The sequence below is a fragment of the Epinephelus lanceolatus genome, chromosome 8 (genome assembly GCF_041903045.1).
Source record: "Epinephelus lanceolatus isolate andai-2023 chromosome 8, ASM4190304v1, whole genome shotgun sequence".
NCBI lineage: Eukaryota > Metazoa > Chordata > Actinopteri > Perciformes > Serranidae > Epinephelus > Epinephelus lanceolatus.
The window spans coordinates 16,058,731-16,086,481 of NC_135741.1; the positions used below are offsets into that span (position 1 = coordinate 16,058,731).

Below are 27,751 nucleotides of genomic sequence, written 5' to 3' on the forward strand. Positions count from 1 at the left end.
TCGTGATTCTTGCTGCGTCTGACTTCTGTGAATAAGTGTCACAGCACTGACAAAGCATTTACTCGGAAGACCAAATGAGGAGTGAAATAATACAACTAAAAGTAAAAAAGGAGGTAGACTTCTACTTTTTACTTCCCCTTTTTTCTCAATGGAATTCTTACAAGAGTAAGACTTTGGTTTTTTGCTTCCGTTGTTACGGCAGCAGGCAGCTTTGGCCTTAACCTCAAAGTGGCGGGTAAAACAGCATAAAGTGCTCAGAGTGGTGGTCGGGACATTCTGGTTTGCACACGCAAGTCGTGAGGCCTCTGTGTAGCACAATGTCCCCTCTCTCTCTCTCTCTCTCTCTCTCTCTCTCTCTCTCTCTCTCTATCACACACACACACACACACACACACACACACACACACACACACACACACACACACACTGCCTCTCTCTCTCACTGGTTGTTCCCTGAGTCAGCACTCTGCCTCAGCTCCAGTTTCTCTACCCCGGCCCGCCTCTGCCCGCCTGCCTGCAGGACACTATTAGGACATCACTGTGTGTGTGTGTGTGTGTGTGTCTACGTGAGCTCATGCTTGTGTGTGAGTGAGTGAGTGTGTGTGCCTTTTGTGGGAGAGAGCTACTGTTGCATTTACGTGGTCAGGTCCTTTCACCATCTTATGCAATACGATATTTTTCACTTTGCGAGTAACCCTGGATATTTCTGTCTGCTCCACCGAATCAGCTATTGTACCAGTGCACCATAAAAGATGCACTTCTCCTCTCGCTCTTCCAAAACACTCCCAATGGGCTTTGCATGTTGTAGTGAGTGTGTGTGTGTGTGTTTCTGTGTGTGTGTGTGTGTGTGTGTGTGTGTGTGTGTGTGTGTGTGTGTGCTGGATACTACTAGTTCTGCTAACATGGCCCAAAAATAGCAAACTGGAGAGGTGTGAAGTAAAAAAGGAAAGGACACTTTAGTAGAGGAGTAACTGACACGGGGTGAGTCACTTTCACACACACACACACACACACACACACACACACACACACACACGGTGTGCTCATCCAAACTCCTGCAGCACACACGCATATACAGTACATACAAAAACATGTAACTCACACAAAGAACTGTAAAATTTTCTCACAGACCGAACACAAGGCAGCTGAGACGCATCGCTGTTCACACCTGTGTTTATAAAGTATCTTCAGCCGATCGCTTGTGTTCAGATTTTGTTACTGCCTACATCACTTAACTCTAGAAGGTCAAAGTGCCCAGAGCGCAGTTATTATGTTCACACTCTCACTGGTCATGTTAGTGGTTGTGTCGATACAGCTGGAGATATCGCTGTCAGCGGAATCCAACACGTTACCTTCCATAGGGCAAAACAATGAATGGTCACGCAGCACTTGATCCAACTTGTTGTAAAATGGGCAAGTTTCAGAGCGTGGGTGGGCTGTCAGAAAACCACCACTTCCTGCAGTGATGCTATTTTCCTGTTACGTTCTTGCTCGGGGTGCATTAGGCTGTATTAACCTGGTCATACACTGAACAGTTTGAGCCCTTTCTGACCCTATTTTTGAACCGCATTTGTCAGATGTTTTTTGCTGTGTAGTGTACAAGGGAGCGTGAGGACCAGTCATAGCCCGATTAGCTGCTCCCAACCAGCTGGAGGATGTTCAAATAAATTCCTGAAATTTTAGTCAGCCACTGTCAGGCTCTCGCACAGCTGAAGCAGACCAACAAATCAGTTCCCAAAGGACTGTGCCTTTTCTTTAACCCAATTGATTGTTTAGTGCATACCCAGTTTGTTGTCTCTGCTAACTTGCTAACTCGTGTGTTTGTGTGAGAGTGTGAAAGAGAAGGAGGCCCAGACAGAGAAGGAATCAAAACTTACACTGACCCATTCTTGCAAAAATTAACATTCAAGCTCTTTTTGGGACATCTGTCTCAACATTATTGCAAGCAAACAAACTTCTACATGCCCACAGACCCTGGAGCTTTCAAGCAAATCTTTATTGACAGTCCTCAAGAGCACAACGGGCTGTTTTATTGTCCATTACACACACAGTGTAAGCACTCAGGTCGTGACTTGATGATCCGACCGCACAGTACAAGCACATAAATTGTGAAGCTTGACTTTACATCACAGGTGATTTACTTGGTAGTCAGAGTTGAAATTAAATAATTTTAAATCGTACCTAAACTATACAATGTATGCCCAGCTTTAGTGTTGACACTACAAAAAATATGTGGTCAAATGTGTCTCAGACGACCTCAGCAAGTGGTCTGAGTGATCTGATCACAACACATCCTGGTGATCGTTTACACTTGTATTTAGTGCTGTCTACTTGTGATCCGATCGCTAAGCCATATATCAAAACCAAGTGTAAACAGGGTCACAGTTGCTTTGTGACTGCTGAGTGTGTGTGTGTGTGTGTGTGTGTGTGTGTGTGTGTGTGTGTGTGTGTGTGTGTGTGTGTTGGCAGGAATGGTTACTGCCATTTGATTGACTCTTTTTCTCAGTTTGTGTGGTTCTATTTGACAAGATGGATTCCCCATCTTTGGCTTGAGGTTCACATACTTGCCGTGCCTTTATAAGCTCAGTTACCTTTTTCTCAGTGATATTTTCATTATTGGTTAATCTGCTGATTATTTTCTCCATTAATCAACTGATTGTTCTGTTTCAAAAAATTCTGGAAATAGCGGAAGATAGCGTCACACTTTTCCAGAGCCCAAAGTGACACTTTCACAATGTTTGTTGTGTCCAACCAACAGTTGAAACCTCAACATAAGAATTAGAAATAATAGGGGCATTGGTGGCTTAGTGGTTAGAGTAAGCGCACTATGTACAGAGGCTCCGTCCTCGCTGCAGCGGCCCAGGCTCGAATCTGGCCTGCAGCCCCCCGCCACATGTCTGTCAATTCAATAATTGAGTCATAGTTTCAGCTATACTTCACATGTTTTGAAATCAAAGGCTTAATTTGTAAAGTAACGAGTAACGCTACGTAAGTACGTAAGTAAAGCTGTCAGGTAAATCTAGTGGAGAAGAGGTAGACGGTGGCACGAGAAGAAAAGACTCAGATTTGTATTTAAAGTAGCTGAGTAAAGGTGTTTAGTTACATTCCACCACTAGGTGCAGTTTATATTATCTTTATAAGTTTGTGAGTATAACTTGACCTGTGACTTGCTTGACTTGACTTGCTTGATTTTCACCACAGTGACTTGGGACTTGCTCAAGAATTGAAGGTTATGACTTGAGACTTGCTTATGACTTGCACATGGGTGACTTTCTCCCACCTCTGGATTAGAGTTCTGTGTCAACCTGTGCAGTCTTCTGAGCTCTGTGGGCCACCATAGAATCAGAATCAATCTGTGACTGTGTGATGGCCCCTGACCAGTCCATTGGCATCTGGTCTCTTCCTGTTTATGTTCTTGAAAGTTGGTCAGTTTCACACCCAAGTGCCACACCAATCACGCTATCCACACATGCACTCATTGACTGTAGATCATTGATAAATAATTGTTTTTGTTGGTTTACGTTCCTACTTTTTCCTACTTTACTCACATTGACAGACTTACATCCTCCGGGGGTTCCTGTGCCTTTTTCGTCTGAATTGTTCGTGTATAGCTAAAGTGATTTGCCATTATTGGCTCTCTGACTCAGCAGTATCATCAGTGACCTAAAGAAACACGAAAAATAGGGTTATGTTTTTTCCACAACTCTCATTTTTGATCAATAAACAAATTTTTGTTGGGCGAGCAGCGCAATGTTTTTTCCCAGTTCTATTTACATCAATGTTTATAGGATGTTGTAGTGTGAATGCAGAAGTGAGAACGGGAGAGAGAGAAGGAGAGAGGAAATGATACTAAGACGTTTGGCCTGTGCAGTGCCTAATGATCACAAGAGCAAAAGATACACGCGCGCATATGAGCACACACACACACAGACACACACGCACACACCATGTGATCTCTCGATTAGTGCTGTAGTCACACCCTCCCACTCTCTCTGCTTGTTTGATCACAATCTCCCTCCTACTCCTGGCTCCAGTCAAACAGAAACTTTGAAAAGATAATGCTTGCTCGACATGAAATCAGTCATGACCTTTGTTGAAATAACTTAATATACTTATTTTTTTATGTTACGTGAGAGCGTTCGGCTGACAGTGAACAAAAAATGAATCTCCTTAAGCATATGCATCTTTACGTCTGTAAAAACAGTCGAGAAGTATGTATAGACATTTCAAGCTTGTGCCTGACTCAAGATCTGAAGATGTACTAGCTTACAATAGCTCTGACTATTACCAGGCTGATTAAAAGAGAATATGAGCGATGAAGGTTATACAGTTCTCATGAAGCTGTAATCATGGCTCTGACACTTTTGTTTGTGCGAAATGGCTCATCTTATCTTTATTTTTAGAGTTACCCAACTGAGCCTGATGATATCTGTCAAAGCAGAAAAAATAATGAACTATAGTAATAAATATGAGAAAATATAAGTCATTTTTAGTCATATTGCTTAATTAACAGAGCGTGAGCATTTTTCCTGACTGATACAATGCTCCTTTTTTTCTTTGTATTTTTGTGCATATTAGGGGTTGTTATATTGTCAAGGGTATCCTCACGTCATCGCCAATCCCTTATATTGATTTATGATCAACAGCCATGACGGATGACTGGATAAGCTTACCAGGCACAGGCCCAGGGGCCCACAGTGTTAGGGCCCCCCCTGGCCTTGACCTGCAAATTGTGACTTGATTTGTACCATCCAGAAAGAGACTCAAAGAGATCACAAAGAGACACAATAAGAGATGCAAAGAAACTGCGCAAGACACAAAATAACTACAAAAATGGGCAAAACAACCATAAGGAGACACAAAAATACTACAAAGAGACACAAAACAACCTCAAGGAGACACAAACTGATTGAAAAAAGACAAAACATCCAAAAAAGACACAGTTACATCGAAGAGACACAAAACAACCACGAGGAGACACAAAATAATAACAAAAAGACAGAACAACCACTAGGACTCACTAAATAATGACAGAGACACAAAAACAACCACAATGAGACACAAAATAATTAAACAGACACAAAACAACCAAAAAAAGACACACAATTACATCAAAGAGACACAAGACAACCACAAGGAGATGGAACATGGCTCCAAACAAATATAAAAATACTACAAAGAGACACAAAACAGCCACAAGAACTCACAAAATAATTGAAAAAAGACACAAAACAACCAAAAAAAAAGGACACACGATCACATCAGAGACACAAAATGACCACAAAGAGACACAAAACATTCACAAGGAGACACAAAATGGCCAGAAAGAGACACAGAACAAACACAAAGACACACAATGACTACAAAGAGACACAAAACAACCACAAAGAGACACAAAATGACTACAGAGACACAAAACAAACACAAAGAGACACACAATGACTACAAAGAGACACAAAACAACCACAAAGAGACACAAAATGAGTACAAAGAGACACAAAACAAACACAAAGAGACACAAAATGACTACAAAGAGAACAAAACTACCACAAGAAGACACAAAATAATGAAAAAGACACAAAACAGCCAAAAAAAGACACAATCATATCAAAGAGACACAAAACAACCACAAGGAGACAGAAAATTACTATGAACAGACACAAAATAACTACAAAGAGGCATGAAATGACCCAAAGATACAAAATTACCTGAAAGAGAAACTGAACAACTGCAAGGAGTCACAAAATGACAATAAAGAGACACAAAATTATCCCAAAGAGGCACAAATCAACCACAAAAACACACAAAATAATTGCAAAGAGATGCAAAACAACCAAAGGGACATAAAATTACCTTAAAAAGACACAAAACAACCACAAGCAGACACAAAAAAACTACAAAGAGACATAAAACAATCAAAAAGATACAAAATGAGTCTGTGTGTCTTGCTGCCATGTGGGAGAGGTGGTGGGGCCTTTTCCATATCTGTGCCCAGGGGCCCACTCATGTTCCGCCCATGTCAACAGCGTGTAATGTACCCAGAACATAATTTACAATTTGTAAGTAGATACACATTTAAAAAAAATCATTATAACTATATAAAAGTTTCAGAGTTGCTGCTTCATGTGCCCCTAGGAAGCAATGTTTTACATACTTATGATCAAGTATTTATTTATTCAACATTTTCCATTCCCAAGTTACATAACCAATAACAACAAAAAGGGAAATAAAATGACTGTGAGAAACACAAAGATTTTAATAGTAAAAGAAAGGAAGGATAAGCTTGATCCAGCAGTTGATCGCAGGAAACTAAAGATCCACTCAACTGCAGGTCATAGATTCCAGCTCCCTTTGACATTGTACCGTAGAGAGATCCCAGGCCGTGTAAGCTGCTCATGTGACTTGGCCTGTCCTGTCCTGACACTTCCAGCTCTGGACCTGAGTCAAATGTTTTGCCCATGATGACGAAGGGAAAAAGATAGTGAAAGGGCTCACCCAGGTGCAGCGTAAGGTGTCAAAATAAATATGAGTCAGTGAAATAGAAAGTTAAGATATTAATGATATTAAGAGTTCAGACACAGTTGATTATGATTTAACTCTGATAAACACTTTAATTATAATGTCGTCTAAGAGATTATTATACATGACAGATATTTAAGCCTCCGTCTACGGTTTACGCCGGGTCATATGTGATGGGAACTGGGGCACGCCGTACAGTAAAGAGAGCATATGACTTATTGCTTCATACACACAGGACATTCCCATACCTCGCAGTGGTTTCACAATAATAATGTGTGAGTGGTCTTTTGTGGTTTCATGCTTGAAAGAAAAGCACATGATGCCACCGCACGCACATCATGACTGAGTGATTAAGCCAAAGCAGAACTGACTCCTTATGACTGTGATGACACCCTCAGTGTGTCAGATTTGACCAGGCTGGTATTACGCTTCACCTGCCCTAACATGTCAATACTTAGTGATTATGTTTAGCTCTCTCACCTACAGTACTGTGTGCCTGGAGAGCACACCTTCCCCCCCCCCCCGCCATTATCCCTGCAGGCTGCGATTGGCTGGCAGGCTAAGAGGCTGAGGTGTTGCAGCAAATAGCACGAGCCGTGGGCCGGTCCATTCTGCAGCTCGAGGGAGGTTAATGAGTGAAGCCGCTGGGCTATCAGCCAAACAAGAGCAGCAATGCTAAGGCTCCCACAATGAGCCTGACTGTATTACCACTGAGCTCTGTCTAATTATACACTCCCAGAGAGGGAGAGACAGAGAGGGAGAGGCAGCATATTAGGCAGGGGAAAGAAAAAGTTATCAAGTGTCACTGTGTGTCAGAGAGACTTACTCAGAGGGATGAGTGTAGATTGAAGTTGTAAGGGTGAAGAGATAGAAGGTGTGTGAGCGAAGGAGAGAGAAGGAGGGAGGGAGGGGGTTGGAGAGATCAAGCAAGCCGGGGAGAGAGAAAGAGAGCGCACTCACGGGGAGATAGAGGGAGAGAGAGCAAAGAGGCGTTTAGAGAGTGAGAAGGAGGAGAGGCAGGAATAGGATGAAGGGAGGGGAGGCTGAGCAGTAGAGAGGAGGAAGAGACTCGCAGTCTCAAAAGTGGATATTCCTACGTGCCTGCTTGCCGCCTGATCCAATGAGTAAACTCTCTGCTACCTGCTACGCAAAGGCACCCGGCGAGGTATGTGACCACACCGCTTCCTCCTCTGAGCGTGTGTGTGTGTGTGCGCGTGTGTGTGTGTGTGTGTGTGTGTGTGTGTGTCTGTGGGAGAGAGGGAGCGCAGGTGTGTTAGCAACTTTGAATGAAGGGATAAACACACCAGGCTGTGTGAACGCTCTGAGAAAACAGGTTTAGGAGTTACAGTAGGTACATGTCATCCTGTGTGTGAGCTGGGTTAATTATAGGGAGAAAATATGTCTGAAATGTGTGTGTGTTTGTGTGTGAATGAGCGTGTGCTATACGCTCATGTAAGTCGGCACCTGTGTGTGGGGGTGTTTGTGTGCGTGGAAGGGCACAACAGAGAGAGTGTGAACAAGAGGGAGAGTGTGACAGATCCAGAGACAAGGAGCGTGTGAGGAAGACGGAGACAGACAGACAGACAGACAGACAGACAGACAGACACACACACACACACACACACACACACACACACACACACACACAGAGGAAGAGAGAGGTGGAGGTTCATCACTCAGCCTGACGGCAGATCAGTACTTTCAGAATTAGAGCAGTGGGCTTAAATAGCCCTGGTCCAGAGATAGCCAGGGGCCCTGGAGGAGCCCGCTTAAACTGGGAGGGATGGATATGAGATTGGTGAGGGTGGGGTTAGTCGAGTCGGGGAAAATTTGGAAAGACACAGAGTGAGGGAGGAGGAGGAGAGAAAATAGGGGGTGCAGATGTTGGGGGCAAGTCTGGAAAAGATCTCATGCAATCAAGGGGAGGATGTGCAGGTGTACAGGTGCATTTGTAGTCTTACTTCATATTCATCACAAGAAAACACGCACAGGGAGAACTTCCAATGTCACGTTTAATTTTTAATCACAACTTTGCAACCACAATTGGTCAAGGACTAAATGTGTCTGTTTCTGCATCCCTCTGTTGGGAACACAGAGCTATGTTTGTGGTTCTATTACCGGCTCTGCTCCTTGTTTCTCGCCATTCTCGACGGAGAAATACTACGCCAGCGTGCACGATTATGATTTCTGTGCGTCTATTTCTGCTCCAGCAGGCGCTGTCCTTCTGCTGCAGTGATACCCCATATGCTGCATATAGGAACACTTCACAGGTTCAAACAGTTCTTGGCTATAGATGTCTTTCAAGCGAGACGTACAACATTTGTCCCCGCTGACTTAATTCACTTATTTCAATTATGGGGACGAGCTGCTGGAGTGCACAGGAAGTCTTGTGTCACTGAGAGATTGCTTCAAGAAAAAGCTCGTTTGGAGTGCACAATTACAAAGTGCACCTCGTGTGCAAAGGAGCAATTTTTTTGCTTGGCATTTCTGGTACCAGTCACTATCTTGTCGAAGCAAGGACTCTGATGTATCAGCGAGAGTCTGTGCCAAGGCTTCAGCTGTAGTCAGGTGGCTTCAAAACCCGGATCTCCTGTGTTTAATATATGTTTCATAGTAACGTACTGATATAAACCTGGAGCGTTGTTTTATGACTGGCTATGTATCAGAGAAGTGCCCTCATGAATGATGTAAAGAGAGAAACTGAATGTAGGTATGTTTCGATGTCTCGTGGGAAACAGAAATACAACTTGTCTCTGTGGGCTGAATGAGAAATACAGCATGTTTTCCCATCCCATGTTTCTTAGAGTACTGTCACCCTGAAGAGCAGAACAGGCCTCTTGTGGGAGAAGGTTGAGTGGCTGCTGGCCCTTTAAGAGGTCTATTTTTACAGGGGCACACTCATGCATGGAGCGAGGCGCACAGAGGAGGCAGTGGCACACGGAGACTCTATCTGCTCTGCCTCACTTCTGTGACTCCACACAACACATCCTATAGGACCATAACCTTGTCACCGAGCAGCTAAAAGACAGATTCATAAAACTCGTCCAGCCCATAGATGGGCTTTTTTTCCCTCTTCGACGCAAGCTCGAACATGAAAATCATCAAAACTTGGAAGTTACGAGGTTTGCGCCCGACAAGGAGAATCAGCCCCTTTCAAGTGGATCTCTCTGAAGTCTAAAAGTGATAATGAGTGGGAGCTTGCAATAAAGCCACCCTTATGCACACTGTACACAAATGTGCCAACATTCCCACATACTTGTTTTGATATGCAGATAGCTATGAAAGAAATCTGAAAACATTCATGCCCCCTTCTTACAAACACATAATACACTTAGTTTACTTACACCCACACATTCCTCGAAAGAGACCACAAAAAATGAGCACATTTCAGAAGATTTTTACACAAACGCACATCCTTGCACTTAGAGATGCGCATGGTGCTGTACACCCACGTAAAAAAAATTACTTATACATCCTCAATATCTGGACCTAAAATAATCTTCTCCTTATGCAATCTGCATGTTATATAATGCATGGCCTGTCATTATCACAGCGCTCCTTCACGCCCTGCTGTGCCTCTCCACCTACAGCACCACACAGACAGGCGCACATACACACACCCTGCACCTTGTGTTGACAGTCATATACTCTACTCTAGCACTCTCACCCACGTTGAGTGTGTGCTCTCAAACAGCCAGCCAGTTGAGTGAAAGGGAAAGACAGAGAGGAAGACAGAGAGTGGGTGGGGAGGGGGGACTGAAAGTGAAAGAGACAAAGAGGGAAAACTTAGAGTGAAGTGTACATTCAGAGCAGAGACTACGCATTTGCATGATTACATGACTTTGTGCATGTGTGTGTGTGTGGTTTTTTGGGTCGTATGTCATGTGTTTGCTCTGAGAAAATTCCCATCTTTCACCCGATGAAACCCTTTGTGGGCGCAGCAGTTTAGCAGGTATTGGAGGCTGCATAACCTCATATAACCTCACTCGTGCATTCATTTTCTTTCACCACTCGGCTCCTCTTCAGGGTCTCAGAGAGCAGGGAAACACTCACCAGCTCACTGCTGGATGTGTGATGGATAATCACTCTCACTGTCACTCAAAGTCACACCTATGGGAAAACACACACTTGGATGTCATCCTCAGAACGGAAAGGGAGTCGAGCATCTGTCCTTCTTGGTGTTCGGCAACATTTCTAAAAACTATGCTGCCCTTACATGAGCTCGCCCGTACGTCATTTAATCGAAGCTACAGCTGGTAGCTTTCATGAAAATAACTTTGTGTCATATTTGCTGAAACTGTCACTGTATTCGGATGGAGTACATGAGACCGAACAAAATCATGTCCCTCCTCCTCTTCCCACTGCTTCTGATGGCATTCACTGGAATTGTCCATAGGCGTGGCGCACTAAAAACAACCAATCAGAGGCGAGAAGTCTCTAATGGAGTTGTCAATCATGTCAGTCACTGCTCGTGGACTGTGGTCAAACTGTCAAACTAGGCAGCAGTGATCAAACATGAATCAAGAGTCTGTTACTGCATTGCCTAACTCAGAAACATATTTTAGTGTACTGTCTAGCTGTAACATGACGACGTTTATGACCCAGCCGACATGTTGGAAACGGTCGACAGAAGCTGGACCAACTTTCTCCTTGTACAGCTAATCAGTACACTACAACAGTGTTCTTAGTCATTGGTTCAAGGTCCACACAGTCGAATATATTCAGCGTCATACTTGTGTTTTGCTAGTTTGCTGTCTCTGCTAAGTAGCGGCCCGTTAGTCACTCACTCTACAGCAGGAAACGGCACTTCATAATGAAAGCTCTGTGCCAGAAATTCGCTGTACTTAAAAATAAAGTGTGTTTTGTACAAACTTGACATATTTGAAAGTCACTTGCGGCCCATTCAGAAACATTTAAGGTGAGAAAGAGACACTGCAGTAACAGGATCTTGATTCATATCTGATCAGTGGCGCCTAGTTTGACGGTGTGACCACAGTTCACAAGCAGTGACTGACATGATTGATGACTCCATTGGAGACTTCTCGGCTCTGATTGGCTGTTTTTGTTCATATCAGTAAGGCCGTTGGAAGCACTACAAGGCAATGGAGCAGACAGAGTATGATTTTTTCAATCTGTCTCATTTAGTTCTGTGTCAATGTGGTGAGAGTTTTGTAATTTTTACCAGTTGTAGCTTTAATGTATGTGAGGTTTTAGTTATTCTACAGAGCACTGACAAGTCAACACAGGCATATAGAGCTTCACATCCACTGCCAGTTATTTAAGAAACAGTAGCAACTAAATGGTACTGCACAAATCTCTCTAAAGTACATGCTGATCGTGAGCTAATTCTGCGTTTACGGCATTTTTGAATCAGTCAAGGGGACCTCCATGCCTACTGTTCCCAGATCAGCACTCTCACAGTTGAAGGGTATGAGAATTGGCTTGGGAGCTCAGCCGAGGAGCCAGGAGTGTGATGAATAATCCCAAACACAGGCAGGTGTTTGAATACAGTTGACACCGCGCCAGACTACTTTAAGGTGACAGACACACCTGTCAGTGGGGGTGTCCCGAGAGAGAGAGAGAGAGAGGGAGGGAGGGAGAGGTGCAGGAAGTGGTATTTCATAGGATGTGTTTACATTCAGACACAATTAGGGGTGAGGTGATGATGTGTTCATGCGTGTGTGTGTGTGTGTGCATATGCAAACATGCACATACAATCTGTCAGTTATCTTTTCTTTGCTCTTTGTGTTCACACCGATCGTTTTCTTTGGCCCTGACTCGCTAACCCTTGTGTATGATCAAGCAGAATGTTCTCCTCCTCCTCCACACTTCATCTACAATAGGGGTCAACGACCTTTCAACCCTGCCACCCACCGCTTACACCCACAGTTTTTCAGCCAGGCCTGCATCTCTGCCTGCCGGAGCCCAGCAGATCAGTATATCTGCTCCCTCGTACAGACGGACCCAACGTGCACAAACACAATATATTTCACAGTATCGGTTTTGGTATCACTGTACAGAAAGTGTAACATCTGAGACATCCTGTAGCCTATAGCATCAATAGTGTCCTGAAAGCTTGTCCTCAAGTTGGATGTGTATTACCTTCCCTACCCTTGCAATGCTCCCGTATTATCCATTTCTTTTTTTATCCTTCGCTGAATTAAAATCTCTCAGCAAAAACATCTGTCTCTAATTTAATTTGACCTCCTTTTTTTGGCACTTATTAGCAGAGATTATCAAATAGCTGCGTGATAAAGGTTCTCTCTCAAGTGGGACTCTCCCTATTTTCATTTTGAAAACAAGCATTAAGCCCACTCAATCCCATTTCAATATAATTTGCAGTACCCTCTGTAACAAACAGCATAAGCCATGTGTTGAGTAAATGGCTGTGACCGTGTGTGGCTGGCTGGGCAGCAGATTTGGTGTGGGAGGGGTTGTAGAGCAATAGCAATAATGGCAGTGTATAGCAACGTTGCCTTGAATACCAGCAGTGATAAAGGTACTCCAGACAGTATCTGTGAAGCCAGTCTAGACAGTCTCTCTAAACATGAATGGCACTTGAGTTACCAACGGGAGACCTGGCCATGGTCTCTCAGTGGAGAAGTCATCACCATGTTTGCTTACAGCTTGCTGACATTTTGCTGCTAAACAAGAGAACCAACAGAAAACCCGGTTTGACTGTCAGTCGCCAGGGGACACCGCCAAAAACAACAAATCTTTGGAATGAAAAGTAATCCCCCCCCCCCTCCTCTTTCACACATGCACACACACTTGTCCTCTCTCTTTCAAGCTGTTTCTACCCCGTCACACTTTGTCTTGCTTCCTCTCTTTCCCCTCTCCTCTTCCCCGCAACCCCCCCTTTGTAAGCTACTGATCTCATAGCGTGAGAGTACTACTCGCATCAAGGGCTCTGAGTTGGGCTAATCGTGTCACAAACTAGTGAGAGTGACTGCTACCTGTGAGCCAGTGAAGCAGAGCATGTAAAAAGTTGGGAAACTAATTTGGGAAAACAAGTGAGCTGCACAAATTGAAACACAAATGCATGACTGTGCAGCAGCATTATGTGACATCACTACAGTTGCATAAGAATTGCTGTCACCTCACCAGTAGTGCCACATTTGATGCTTCTGTCATGTCTGTTTTTTTTTAACGTCTTGGTGATGCGCACAATGCCAGCGAATTGAAACCAAAGTCATCTCTTTGTGGTTGAAAATGTAGCTAGTGCAGATGCCGCATAAGAGGCATATTATCAGATTGACACAGTGGAAAAGTGCAGAGATGAAACTCCCATCAGAAGACGCTTAAATGTCAATGAATGACAACAACATAACACCCGCCTTTGAAAATGTCAGCCACAAGGTTTGCAGAATACCTGTTAACTGTTCCACTTGTTCCCTGCTGACCTCAGTGTGCACACTAGTATATGCAGTGTGTGTGTGTGTGTATAAGCAGAGAACACTGCGGTAGTCTGCCATGGTCAGAGGAAGAGCAGAACGAGGTGGAGGAATTTTTGCTTCTGCTGACTGGCTGACCTGCATGTAATTAGTCAAGTCATATTTTTAACTGATATTGCGTAAAAGCCAGCTTAAGGAGCCATAGCTGCCCTATTTATACCCTAGGGGCTAATGGCCTGTACCACTACACAGGGGGATTTCCTCCCAGAACTATACTAAGCCTTCCTTAGGCCGTACCAGTTAGGATTCACAGGGATTAACCCAGCAATACATTACAGGCGTCACCCTCTTGTCTGCATCACTCACGCTGTTCTACTCTCCTCCAATCAGCTCTTTTCTCACAATGTTTAGCATACTCTGTTTACGACTCAGCTTTTTTAAAGGTGTTATATTCCTCTATATAGTTGCTGCACTTATGGCACACACTGTTGATCTTGTTCTTAACCCAAAATCAGGAGACATTTTCATCGTGTTGTGCAAGTCTGTCATGAGTGAGCACATTTCCACAGAGAGTCAATGTTAGAATGAGTCTTTGCGTGCAGGGCTGCTGGCTCATCCTGCTGAAGAATGGGCCCTGAAGGCTGACCTGGCCTTCTGCCCAATAAGCTATCGCCCGTATCACCCTGTCCTTTTATCAGCTTAGCCCGGCTCCTTGTGGAGTAAGCCACCACACACGGCTAGTAGTACTCCCCTCCTCCCCTCCTCCCCTCCCGCCACCACTCCAGCTCTCTATTAAGACTGCCGATTAATCTGTTGAGTATTTCCTTAATTACCCGATTGGTTAATTGGTCTATAAAATGTCAGAAAATGTTGATCAGTGTTTCCCAAAGGCCAAGATGACATCTCCAGATGTCTTGTTTTGTCTACACCCCAAATATATTTAGTTTACTGTCACAGAGGAGTAAAAAAACCTAAAAAATATTCACATTAAAGAAGCTAGAGTCAGAGAATGTTCACTTTATTTTTATTGAAAAAAATACTCAAACAGATTAATCATTTATCAGTTTAGTTGCCGATTAATTTTGAGTCCAGGTAAAGCAAAAATAAATGCGTTCTGAGTTTGTCACATCACAGAAAAGTGTGTTATTAACCAACTAGCCGAATTTGAATGATTAAAAAATTGCCAAATATTTAAAATTAGGTTTCAAAATCATGAGAAAATAAGCCGTACTAGGTGCGTCCGCTGAAGGTGCTGGACTGAAGATCAAAGCCACAGACTCTTATTAGCTGTTAACATAGTAGCACACACACACACACACACACACACACACACACACAGATTATTTTCTTGCTTGATTGATCAGTTATTTGGTCTATAAAATGTCATGAAATTAGGAAAAAATGTCAATCATTATTTCCTAAAGCCCAAGATGATGTTCTCAAATGTCTTGTTTTGTCCGTAACACAAATATATTCAATTTACTGTCACAGAGGGGTAAAAAAAACCCAGAAAATATTCACATTAAAGAAAAAGGAATGAGAGAAATTTGACTTTTTTTCTAAAAAAAAAATTACTAATACTGATTATTAATTAAAAATTAGTTGGAATTTGATTTAAAGTCTGGGAAAAGCAAAAATAAATATGTGCTCTGAGTTTGAGTCAGAGTATTTTAACCACCCAGTTGAATTTGAATGATTAAAAAATTGCCATGTGTATAAAATTAGGTTTCATGAAAGAATAAGCAGTATTCTCTGCGCTAAGATGCTGGAGGTGTGTCCACTAAAGGAGCCAAAGAATGATCTTGGACACGAATATCAAAAAAAATCTAAATCACTGATTTTACTTTAACTGGATTTTTAAATTAGTTGTCAACTAATCGATTAATCATCGCAGCTCTACTATCTATCTATCTATCTGTCTATCTATCTATCTATCTGCTCTGTCCTCTAACCCCCCCTCCTCCCCTCCACTCTCCTCTACTCTCCCCTCTGTTCAGATCTGTTACATTCAGCAACAAATTTCTGCTGCATCAGACGTCCATCATAGATCCCTCACTCAGCCTGAAACGTGATCAGACACCCCATACGAGGCTACGCATGAGGAAGGGGGGGAAAAGAGAAAAAAGAAAAGCAAAATGCCAGTTTAGATTGCAAAAGGGACAAGAAGCTACGAGAGTTAAACACGTCCTGTGTTCAGCACAACTTCCTGAGGTAGAGGTAGAGAGTGTTACCTGTACAAGTCGTTTGCTACTTAACACTTCCACCACCGTGATTTGTTCGGTGTAGTGTGACTCCTCTGACCTTTCTTGTCTGGACCTGACCCTGTGTGTGTTTGTGTTTGTGTGTGTGTGTGATGGACAGATTAAAGAGTGCAAAGCCAGAGAGAAAGACAGACAGGAACAGCGAGCATGAGTTGGGGAAAGAGTGCGCCAAATGTCTCAGTGGTGCTATAAATGATTGACAGCACAGTGTGACTCCACTGGTGCTGATGTTTGCCTGCCTGTGCGTGTGTGTGTGTCTGTGGAGTGCGTGCGTGTGTTCAATATGCTAAATATCAAAGTGTGAATACATAAGTAGAGCACAACAGTCATTTCTATATCTCTATATTGTAGTAAACACCCTTTTGATGAACCCGGCTCTTGCTCTACTTCCTCCTCTTTCACTATGACTGGACTATTACATCTAAATTTATATCAAATACTGACAAGTGATATGATTTATGGAGATTGTTCTGTTCTAACTGTGAGCACTAAATGCTGATTAGAGGGCAGGGGTGTCTATGCTATTTTGAAGAAAGCCATTATTTTATTTGCTTCACATTGTTTAATTAATTAATTTTTTTACATTTTAATATACAAGGTATGATTTCTCACTAACTTGCGACCTTGAGATTTTTATCGTATTGGTTAAAAAATGTGTTATTTATGTGGGATGTTATCTTGTATAATCATGTGTTGGACACTTTAAATTGCCAAGTCAACTCTGACACCTTGTGAGCAATTAGTCTCTTTGTGTGATATAACCATAGGAACATGTTTATGGAGGCAACTTTATTTTACATGCGGCGAACAGCACACTTTAATTAGTTTTTAACATTTTTTTAAATCTTAACAAAACTAAAAAGGGTGAAATGAGCAATTTCCTGTTTCTAAACTGGCCTCATAAATGAGTCAGAATCTGCAATTCTCAGCCTTTGATCCATTTTATTGGAGATTAATTCAGGGCAGATCTTTAAAATTGTGCCTCTCCAACCCCATAAGGAAAGTAGGATTTTATTTTATTTTTTGTGACATAAAGAAAAAAAACCCAGACCTACCAGAATTTATGTGGAGAGCATCAGAGTGGGTGGAAATAAAAGGGCAAAGGTCATCTGAGGTGAAGTACAAAACAAAAAAAAGAAGAAGATGAAATCTGCTAAATTTGATATTTATTTAGAGAAAAAATATTATTATAAAATTAATAATTATCTTAGCTGAGTTATTCACTTGTGCTGATTTCCCATTAGCTCTTCTTGTTTAGAATAAATATAAAAGATAGTATCAATGATAATAAAATACATACATTTATTTTTTAACGAGAGGTGGTGGGGGTGCCAGGGAAAGTGCACCCAGGGCACAGAATGTGTCAGGTCCAGCACTGTATGTTTGTTGCACTTACAAACAGATGGATTTTTCTTTATTTCATATCATGTTTAAGATTTTTTCTAACTTATTTAATGCCTAACAATTAAGTATTGTTGCCAAGATTGACTATTGATTAAATTCCCATGTGTCATTACCCTGCTGCCCAAAAGTAAATGCTCCAAAATTAAAAAGAAATCTGCATCTTTACTCTAATAATTGTGATACTTGTAATGAACCCACACAAAGTACAGCAAATGCCAGAGCAGACAGTGCTTGTGCCCACACAACCTCAGCGCACATCTTTTTTTTTTCAAGCAACATTCACTTTGCAAAATAAAAAGTAATCTCCTCCTAAATGTCAGAGGAGACTTTCTTGGGACTTGTCCCCCTCACTGTGAGAATGTTTAAATGTGGCCTTCGAGGCTGATGTGTCTGCACACACATCCAAATCTGATTAGCTTTCCACTCCATTGAGGTTGAGAAGTTAGACAAGGTTAACCTCTAATTCATGTCGGTGGATACGAGTCTGCATTTTGCTCTGTGTTTAAAAGCTCGGATGAATTGCTCATAGAAATATGAAAGAAAATAAAGATTGCTTCTTATAATTCACCACCAATAATGATTTGATTGCTTCATTAAATCCTATTTCCCCCTGTGCTCCAATTTATGTTTTCACTCCTGTATTGCATTTCTGCGCTGGTAATTAACATAAGCTTGTTTGAACTGAGGTTTGGCCCTGTTTCTTTGACAGGGGAGCCAGCGGGGTTATTTGCATAGCGTTGCATTTTGCAACCTTGCGCCTGTTTGTTATTTTCTAAAAGGTTTCTATACTGACAGGTTTCTGATTTCTTGCCGTGAATGAGCTACACTGCTCTCACCAATTCAGCCCTAATAAGCCATACCAGCCGTACCAACACACTTCACTTGCACTGACTGAATCACTGAGGCAAATCATTCAAAGCTCTCCTGCAGTCCTCCTGTTAGCGTATGAGAGTGTGTGTTTCTGTGTGTGTGTGTGTGTGTGTGTGTGTGTGCACGTATATGAAGTCAAATCAAATTTATTCATAAAAGCTCTTTTAACAACAGGTTCGTTGCAAAGTGCTTTGATGAGAACAAAGGACACAAAATTCTGATGAAAACTACAGATAAACAAAAAGAACAAGTATGGCGTATTTGCATGTGTGTGTGTTTGCATGTGTGTGCGTGCGTGTGTGTGTGTGTGTGTGTGTGTGATGGATGTGAGGTTTAGTTTTGAGTCAGAGGCAGCAGCAAAAGCCTAAGTCTGAGAGTGTGTGTAGGATGAGCCTCCTACCACGTCCCTCCCTGTCTCTCATCAACTGTCTCTCTGCCTCCCCTCCATCCTTCCCTCTCTTTTATGTGCCAACATGTCTTCAGAAATATAGATTCATGATTTAATGGCTGATTGGCTGATTTATTCATGACTTTTCATGTCAAAAGACGCATTTAAGTGGTGGAACTTAAGTGGAAAGCTCACCTTCAGACAGCACAAAGGCAGCATATAGTCAGCATATACCGCCCAATATATTATCTCTATTTGCTGCATCCTTGACTGTTTATATGTGTGTGTACGGTTGTGTGTGCATATATACGTGTGTGTGTGTATGCATGTTTATATCCCTCACAGTGATTAAAGCAAGTGGGCGGCAGCAGCAACTGGTCTGCTTGTGTGGCTCTGCATAGCAGACATGTTTCTCACTGCTAGATATTACTCATTTCCTCAGCCCTTTGCACACACAAGCACACACACACACAAACGCGCGCACACACACTCTTGACACACACACACAGTCACATACACAACAGACACAGAGACGGATAGCAGGCTCTCAGTTCTTTCCCTCAGTTTGGTGGGCTCGCTGGTGTTATTTCATGCGTACAGAGATCAGAGGCAGTGTGTAGCTGGAGGCTGCTGATATCTGCGGGTGTTGTAACTGGCGGCGGTGCTGTGGAGGAGCAGTGTAGCACAGTGAGGAGCTGAGGAGTGGGTTGACCCTCTGGGAGGACTGGAATATGAATGACTGCCAAGACTGGGACGTCTGCTCAGCCCGCACTAAGGTCAGTCTCACATCACATCACAACAACTACCAACTCCATCAACCTGTCTGCCTGCTCCCACATTCTCTAACTGCTCTTTATGGATTAAAAGAGCCATCTTCTGGTGCACTTAGCACCACTGGACTGTCGGTTGATGTTTTATTTGATCGCAAAAAAGGCAAAACTAGAGTCTAATATTCCGTAGTTCTGTTTTTCTGAGGTTTGCAGTCATGAGAGTTGAGCTGCGTTTGACAGTACTCCTGAGAAATGCATGAAGAGAAAAGGCGGGATGAGGTGGAGCAGTGCAAATAGATACGTCTGATGTGACAGTTACTCAAGAGCAAGTTAAAGACTGTTAGCTTCTTACATTTTCATACAAAAACAGTTTCAGACAGTTTTTATTTTTATCAGTTGTAAGCAAAAAAACAACGAACTGAAAATAACTTTTTATTTAAGGAATTGCATTTATGCTTACATAGCATGTCAGAAGTCATGAGGAGTTTTTCCATTGGAAATAATGTGTGGTATAATTATGCCTGTGATCTGCCGGGTTTTCATATATTTAAATGCTACGAGCACAGTAGCTCCAGCTAAACTCCAGCTCTGTGTGCATGTCTGCACAGTGTAGGAGTATTCTGTTAGAAGACATTTCTCTGCAAACTCCTCCACATGCACAATTGTGTTCTTTGTTTTCTTGTACTCTTTTGGCAAGTTTATATTAGGTCTATTTTGACAGCCCTTTTCATAAGGGCTGTCGAAATGACAAGGGCGTCAGAGTCATTTGAGGACAAATACTGAAACCAGATTTTTTTTTTTTTTTAATGTATGAAATCTGGATGGTACACAAGTTGTCGTGCAGCCAAAGCAGAGTTCTTAAGTAAATAAAATATGTGATGAGTTAGACGAAATCAGACCATTTGAATACTGTGTGTAACTTCAACACTTATTTTGAGATAGATTTTTTATGTGGGATTTTAAATTGTCTTTGTTGCTTCTTTTTTCTTAATTGAAAATATTAATTTTTGATCATCTAAAAAATGTATTGAAGTTTTTTTCTTTCTATTAAGTCGATAAAGTGCTTAGCTGTGTGGGTGCTGCTGTGTTAATCTTATATCTGTCACATTTAATAGATTGATAAGATCATTATAATCAATTTGATGAAAATCCGATTATTCTGGGAAAAATACTGATAGAAAAATATTAATTAAGATATGTATGGATTACATAAGGAGCCATTTCTGATTGTTGCTGTCGTCTGAAGGCTTTTCATCTCAAGAATAGCAGTTTTCACAAACCCCAGAGGTCAGTGGGTGCTTCCAGCCCACAGGAGGCCATGTTACCTTTCACCTGAGCTGAAAAAATATCGCCTAAATTGCACTCACAAGACTTCACATCAGAGCAGCAGCACGTTTGTTGACCTCATAAACATTTCCCACGTTCTCCTCCATCACGCTCGTCCTGTCAGTGTCTGGGACAAAGAATCCCCCTCCTCTTCTCACCACCCAGTTTTCAGTGTTCCACTCAGATGCACAAACAGCTTGCTTCACTCAACACTTATTCTGTTTTTGGACCAAGTCACTTGATGAGCAACAGTTTACCCGCCTCTCCATGGAGTATCCCCATCTAACCTCTCTAACCGAGTGGATGCGCGTGAGTGTGTGTGTGTGTGTGTGTGGACACAGTTGCCATGGCGACTGTGTGGTGGATGGTGAGACGGCAGGGAGTTGGTAGGCTGTTGAGACAGACTTGCGGGTGAGTGCGGGGCTGAGTGGCAGCATGGTGCTGTGGTGTTGTGGCGGCGGCGGGAGCAGCAATGGTGGTGGTGGCGGCGGTGGTGGTGGGAAGGGAACAGCTGGGCTGGCGGCGCGGCAACCATCACTTGAAAAGAGCTCCCTTTAAAACGTTTGGAGGAGAATTAGTAGAGCTCCCCCGCACTTCTCACTGAATGAAACAAGGCTGCAAAATCTCTGACACATTTGAGGACTCAAACACAAACACACACGCACACAAAGACCTAAACAAATAAACACATTCACACATTTCTCACAGAAAGGAAAGAAATTACACATGCACACAAACATGCATGCACACACACACACACACACACACACACACACACACACACACACACAGACAATCACACACATTTCCCCACACCCCTGCTGTGACGCATAATTAATATGCAAAGACACATATCCTGTATCCACAACAACTGGTGGTAATATCAACAGTGTTTCTGTCAGCTTTTGGGTGGGTGGTGACCAGCTTTGCCTATCACTGGGGGAGTAAGTACAGCCGCCTGAGGGAGTATTTGTGTGTCTGTTGCTGTCCGTGTGTGTGTCTGAAAGAGAAGGGGTGGGGGGTGGGGTGGGGGGTGCTAGTAGTAAGCTCATATAGAATACAGAGAACACCCGGGGGTGTCGTGGGGGTGGTTCATGAAAGTGGTACAAAAACATATCTACATATTCCAATCATCCCCTGAGAGTCAGAGATGAAAACTCTCCTGCTGTGAGCACTCTATATGTGTGTGTGTGTGTGTGTGTGTGTGTGTGTTCTTACTGCACTGCCTCTGAACTTCATTGGCTGCAAAGTATATTTTTAGTCCACATGTGGGAGTAATGTGTTTGAATGAAACGAGTAAGTTGGGTAGTTTCAGTCCCACTGCCGTGCACGTAGGTAATGACTAATTAGCGACAGCTATCAAAACGCTAAGAGTTTCTAACCTTTTTAAAGTAGTTTATATGAGAGAGTCGCTGGCTGATTTCTCGCCATCTGTCTGATGCAGCTGAATGTTTGTTTGCATGTCTGACCAGACTGACAGCTTCATCTTAACTACAACTGATGCCAGGACCTAACAGACTGTCCTTTTTCTATGTTCATACTTAATTTCTCTTGTCCTCCTCCTCCTTTTCACCTCCCCTTTCTGTTACCCTCTCTCTAGGTGAGTGGCGCTTCAGTACAAAAGACTCAACAGTGATCCGACAGTGATGCTGTGTAGCAGCCTTCCCCTCTGTCTGCGCCCCTCGTTCTCCCGTGAGGCCCATGTGACCTAGCCTACACCCACACACAGGGGGCCCCCACTGCCGCTGGAGCCCACCCATGAATCCCAGCCCCGACCGCGGCAAAGAGTGCCTCCCTCCCAAGAAGAGGGAGTCTCGGCAAGGATCGGCAGAACACCACGTCCTGCTGGACGAGTTTAAACCCCCTGTGCCTCTCCGGAGTCGGTCCAGCGCAGGGGGAGGAGACGGAGGGAGGGAGGCCGGTGACAGGGACCGAGCTCTGATTAACCCAAACGCCCATCTCCTACATACTCCTCCACCCCTTCCTGTTCCAGCACCAGGCCTCCCCCTGCCCCTACCATGGCACCTGAGCTACTCTCCCTCTGTCTCTCTCCCCCTTTTCCCGGGGCAGGTTGGCGAGCGGAGGGGCTCAGGTTCTCCTGCCTGGAGAGATGATCCTCTCTCCTCACCCCTGCCCCACCACTCCAGATGGCTCAGAGGGGAAGGGCCCCTCTCCTTGCCACCTTCCCCATCTTCCTCCTCCGCTTCCTCCTTTAAGACTCCCTTCCCAGCTGATTCTAGAGAGATATGGTCCTACATTAACAGTGGCAGGCGGGACAACAGCTCCTCTCTCTTCTCCCCATCATATCTGTTTAGCCACCACTCTCCCTTCCCCCAAGATCCAAGCTTTGTTGAAGCCAGACACAGATACCTGAGCAAGAGGCCCAATGGCCTGGACGGACCAGGCAGCAGGACTGCCTCAACCTCCAGGCCTCTGCTCACAGGAGAATATGGGAACGATAGCAGCAGAACACGTCTGGACATTAGTCCACACAGTTCCCATACCAACGGTGGACGGAGACAGCAGGAGGATATAACATCACGCGTTCATTCTGGAGGGCCATTTTTGTCAGACTCTCAAGCTCAGGAGGGCCCTGAGCCACATTCCTCACTGCAGGACAGACATCCGCATGGGATAGGTAAGACCAGCTCCAATTTACTCTCAACCAGTCCCCATCCCCTCGGACCAGTTCCCAGGGCAGGTAGAGGGGGACTATTGGACCCCCTAGGGGCCACACCAGCTGAAGCCCAGATCTACTACTCCTTGGGATCAGTGTGCCACCCCAGCCCTCAGGTCCAGGCCTACCCGCTCTACAGCCCCTCAGGAACAGCTCTGTACAACCTGCACAGGGAGCCAGGACCCAGGCAGCACAATCTAAGGAACTCACCACACTCACCCCTGGGTCTGCCTAACAGCCATGACAGGTCGCAAAGAGACCGGGACAGAGACCAAGAAAGAGACAGAGAAAAACTCCTACAAAGGGACAGGGAGCGAGCTAAAGACAAAGAGAAGCACCTACAACATGACAAAGACCAAGAAAGAGACAGTGAGCGTGAGAGACGACGGGACAGAGAAAGAGACAGAGACAGAGGGAGAGAGTTATCTCCGTCCCATCATCACACCTCACCCCCGGCCCTTCACCCGTCTCCCCCTGCGCTCCTACCTCACTTCACCAAGGGTTCTCTGATTGAGTTGGCCAGCGGGCGGTTGAAGCGGGTGGAGGAGCTGCGGACCGAGGACTTCCTGAGGAGCGCAGATACCTCCCCAGAGTTCCACCTCAGCACCTGCACCGTGCTCCTGATTTCAGCCAGCAGTGCACAGGGCTTCAGCCACCTGCAGGTCCACCTCACAGACCGCAACACTCAGGTCAGCTTTCTCTTTGGATATATGCTTCAGCTTACACTTGAGCAGCATGATCAGAAATAACTTAATGAATAGGTGCATGACGAGATGAGCGTTAATGCAAATCACTCACAGATTAGTCTGTAGATGTTCTCAGGTGAAAACATCGATTTAAAGAAGTACTTCACTCCCCAAATGACCACTGTATATCAGTCACTCACTCTGTGTTATGTTGAATACATGTGCAGTATAACCAAAGTCTCATGTATCCAGTCGTATGCTCAGTACTTCCCAAACAGACAGCCCTTAGCAACGTGAACCTGAACTATGCTCCCTTTAAAGCCAGACTCCATTGACAAAAACAGTAATTTTACCTCACTGAACACAGGAGCTGCTGGTCTACCACTGTCTCAATCTATAGTTTGTTTGTGCTATTATGGGACTTTAATGAATTCAGACCAAGTCGCAAACAATTGAACTGATCAGGGCAGTGGTAGACCAGCAGCTCCGGTATTCAGCAATATAAAATTACTGTTTTTGTCAATGGAGTCTGGTGTTAGATATGAGCACAGAAAAAGTTTACTTTATCCAGTCGTATACTCCGTACTTCCCAAACAGACAGCCCTTTCTGATGGGAAATTTAAAGTAACACTTTTCTATGCTTATATCTAACGCCAGACTCCATTCAGAAAACAGTAATTTTACCTCACTGTTTGCAATTTTGGTGTATTAAAGGCTTACTCTGAATTCAGCAAAGTCACATACTAACACAAACAACTTCAGATTGAGGAAGTGGTAGACCAGCATCCAGCATTGACAAAAACAGTCATTTTTCTTTGCTGAACACAGGAGTTGCTGGTCTACCACTGCCTCAATCTGTTGTCTGTTTGTGTTACTTTGTAACTTTGGTGAATGCAGACTAAACCTTTAATACAGTGAAGTCGCAAACAAATGAACTGATGGGGGCAGCGATAGACCAGCAGCTCTTGTGTTCAGCGAGGTAAAATTACTGTTTTTGTCAATGGGGTCTGGCGTTAGATAAGAGCACAGAGCACAAAAGACTTTTACTTTATTCAGTGGTATGCTCAGTACTTCCCAAACAGACAGCCCTTTCTGATGGGAAATTAAATTGAAAGTAAAAAATTTTCTGTGCTCTTATCTAAAGCCAGACTCCATTGACAGTAACAGTAATTTTACCTCACTGAAAACAGGAGCTGCTGGGCTATCGCTGCCCCGATCAGTTTGTTTGTTGCAACTTAGGTGTTTTAAAGGCTTAGTCTACACAAACTACAGATTGAGGAAGTGGTAGACCAGTATCTCCTATGTTCAGCAAAGTAAATTTACTGTTTTTGTCAATGGAGTCTGGCTTTAAAGAGAGCATAGATGAGCTCAGGTCCCTGTTGGTTAGGGCTCTCTGTCTGGGGAGTACATGAGTTGTATGAGAGTTTGTAAATGGATGTTTTTATGTAGTTTTGCTGGTGTTAAACAAGGACCCACATGACTTAAATTCATCAAGAATTTTATCTGTTTTTTGGATTCTTCGTTCACTGTGGAGGCATACAAGAACAACCTTTTTTTCTTGACAAATTCAATATAACACAGGGTGAGTTATTTATATATGACTGGTCATTTTAGCAGTGAAGTATTCCTGTAACTTCTTATATTGCTCCTGATATTACACACTAAAGTCAGACTGTGTGATAATAAGTGACAGACATGAGAGACCTTCTGGTTGAGTGTGTAACAATGTTGTGGTTTTGTGTAGGAGTTACTGAAGGTCTTGGTGGAGTATCCGTTCTTTGTACAGGACCGAGGCTGGTCTTCTTGCTGCCCTCAGAGAACCACGCAGCTGTATGGCCTCCCCTGCCGCCAGCTCATGGAGGGGGACATCTGCCTGGCTCTCACCCCTACACCCACCCAAACCCACCGGACACACACGCGTATCGGCTCCAGGGCCCATCGCACGCAACTCCCCTCAAGGGCTGCGGGAGAGCCCAGCAGCTCGCACAGGGAGGAGATGCCACCTCCACCTCCTCCTCCCCCTTTACCCCACCACCCGCCTCCTACCGCGCCGGCCCCTCCACGCACTCTGGCTGCGGAGCCTCCCGCTCTCCCAGAGCAGCCGCGTCCACGCAAACGGCGCTGGTCTGCCCCGGATACCCTTTCCTCAACTGGAACTGATGAAAGCCTCTTGGATTTACCTCATGGCTCCAAGCTAATGAAGTGGCAGTAGAAACTTGGAAATGTATACATGCATACACACACACACACACATACACACACACATAAGCACATACACACCCTCCTTGTCTCTGTTGCACCCACCAAGACAAACAATGGAGAGACCTCAAGGTAGGGTTGCAGGGAAGGATTAAAAAAAAAACAATAGAAAACGCAATTTACGGGTGTCCACATTGCTGCCCAAAATATTAACCTCCCTAGTCCACCCTAGTCTGATCCAGGTGCATCCTTTCCTTTCCTTTCCTTTCCTTTCCTTTCCTTTCCTCTCCTCTCCTGTCCTGTCCTGTCCTCTCCTCTCCTCTCCTCTCCTCAACCTTACTTAGCACAGCCCTGAAAGGAGCAGCAGCTGAACGATCCCTGGATGGCTCCTTACAGACACACTGAAGACATTTAGTGAGACAATCAAGCACTTGTCTGTGTTCACTCTGTTTTTGTAATGGTTGTCCCACACACCTACTTACTGACAGTGTTTTCTGCAGGGTATCGATTTTCAATCAGTGTTATGAAAGTAAACGCTATTGAAGAAGTGCAGATATATATGAACAAAAGTTGACTATATATATTACATTACAGATGTTATATACAGTAAATATGCTAAACAGATTTAATGCAATCTCTCTGTCAATTTCGCAATGCATTTTCTTTTTTTAATTTTGTTTTCTTGCTTCTGAGCCGACGTCTACGAGTCGGCCTGGGCAGGCAAGGTGAATGTATGAGCAACTCTTCGCCTTTTTTTATTCTCATCACTGGGAGTCGTTTCAAACGAATGATTGTTCGTCAAGGCATTACCCTCCAATATGTTCTTAACATTATCTCTGAGAAAGGGAGAACACTAATGAAAACTGCGTAACAGACAATCCCACCCACACAGACAGGTCTGTGCCACATCGCCTCGACACTCATGGTGTTTTTCCATTAAAAACTGAATGATGGAAAGAGTAAAAAAGTGCAGTATGGCTGAAGAGTAATGGTGCTAATAACACGTTGGAACATGATGCTTTGTGAATACTCTTGACCCCCTGTGTACTGTACGCTTCTGTTCCCATCTCATTTTTTACGTACTGTATTTGTTTGAAGGCAGGGAAAATGATGAAAGTATTTTAAACTCAGATACGGGTATCTCTTCTGATTCAGCACACTCTCTCACTTTAGTTTTTGTGTTTGTTTTTCTATTTTATTTTCAAAAAGAAAACCTTACCTGTTGATTTTTCTTTTTAAATGTTATAGCTACAAAAA

The 27,751-nt window shown here is 43.7% G+C and overlaps 1 protein-coding gene across 4 annotated transcripts; it reads left to right on the top strand.

The window, feature by feature from the left end:
- The first annotated feature begins 846 nt into the window (after window positions 1-846).
- LOC117258696 (uncharacterized) lies at window positions 847-27,707 on the top strand. Of its 4 annotated transcripts, XM_078169905.1 has the most exons (4): window positions 7,193-7,684; window positions 18,623-18,698; window positions 22,533-24,298; window positions 26,040-27,707. In XM_078169905.1, exons 3-4 carry the CDS (start codon window positions 22,691-22,693, stop codon window positions 26,505-26,507), a joined length of 2,076 nt encoding a protein of 691 aa, XP_078026031.1. In that variant the 5' UTR covers window positions 7,193-7,684; window positions 18,623-18,698; window positions 22,533-22,690; the 3' UTR covers window positions 26,508-27,707. The 4 variants fall into 4 exon arrangements, with proteins under 4 accessions (XP_078026032.1, XP_078026031.1, XP_033485682.1 ...); XM_078169906.1 differs by lacking the exons at window positions 7,193-7,684; window positions 18,623-18,698 and adding an exon at window positions 847-981; XM_033629791.2 differs by lacking the exon at window positions 18,623-18,698.
- Window positions 27,708-27,751: the final 44 nt, after the last annotated feature.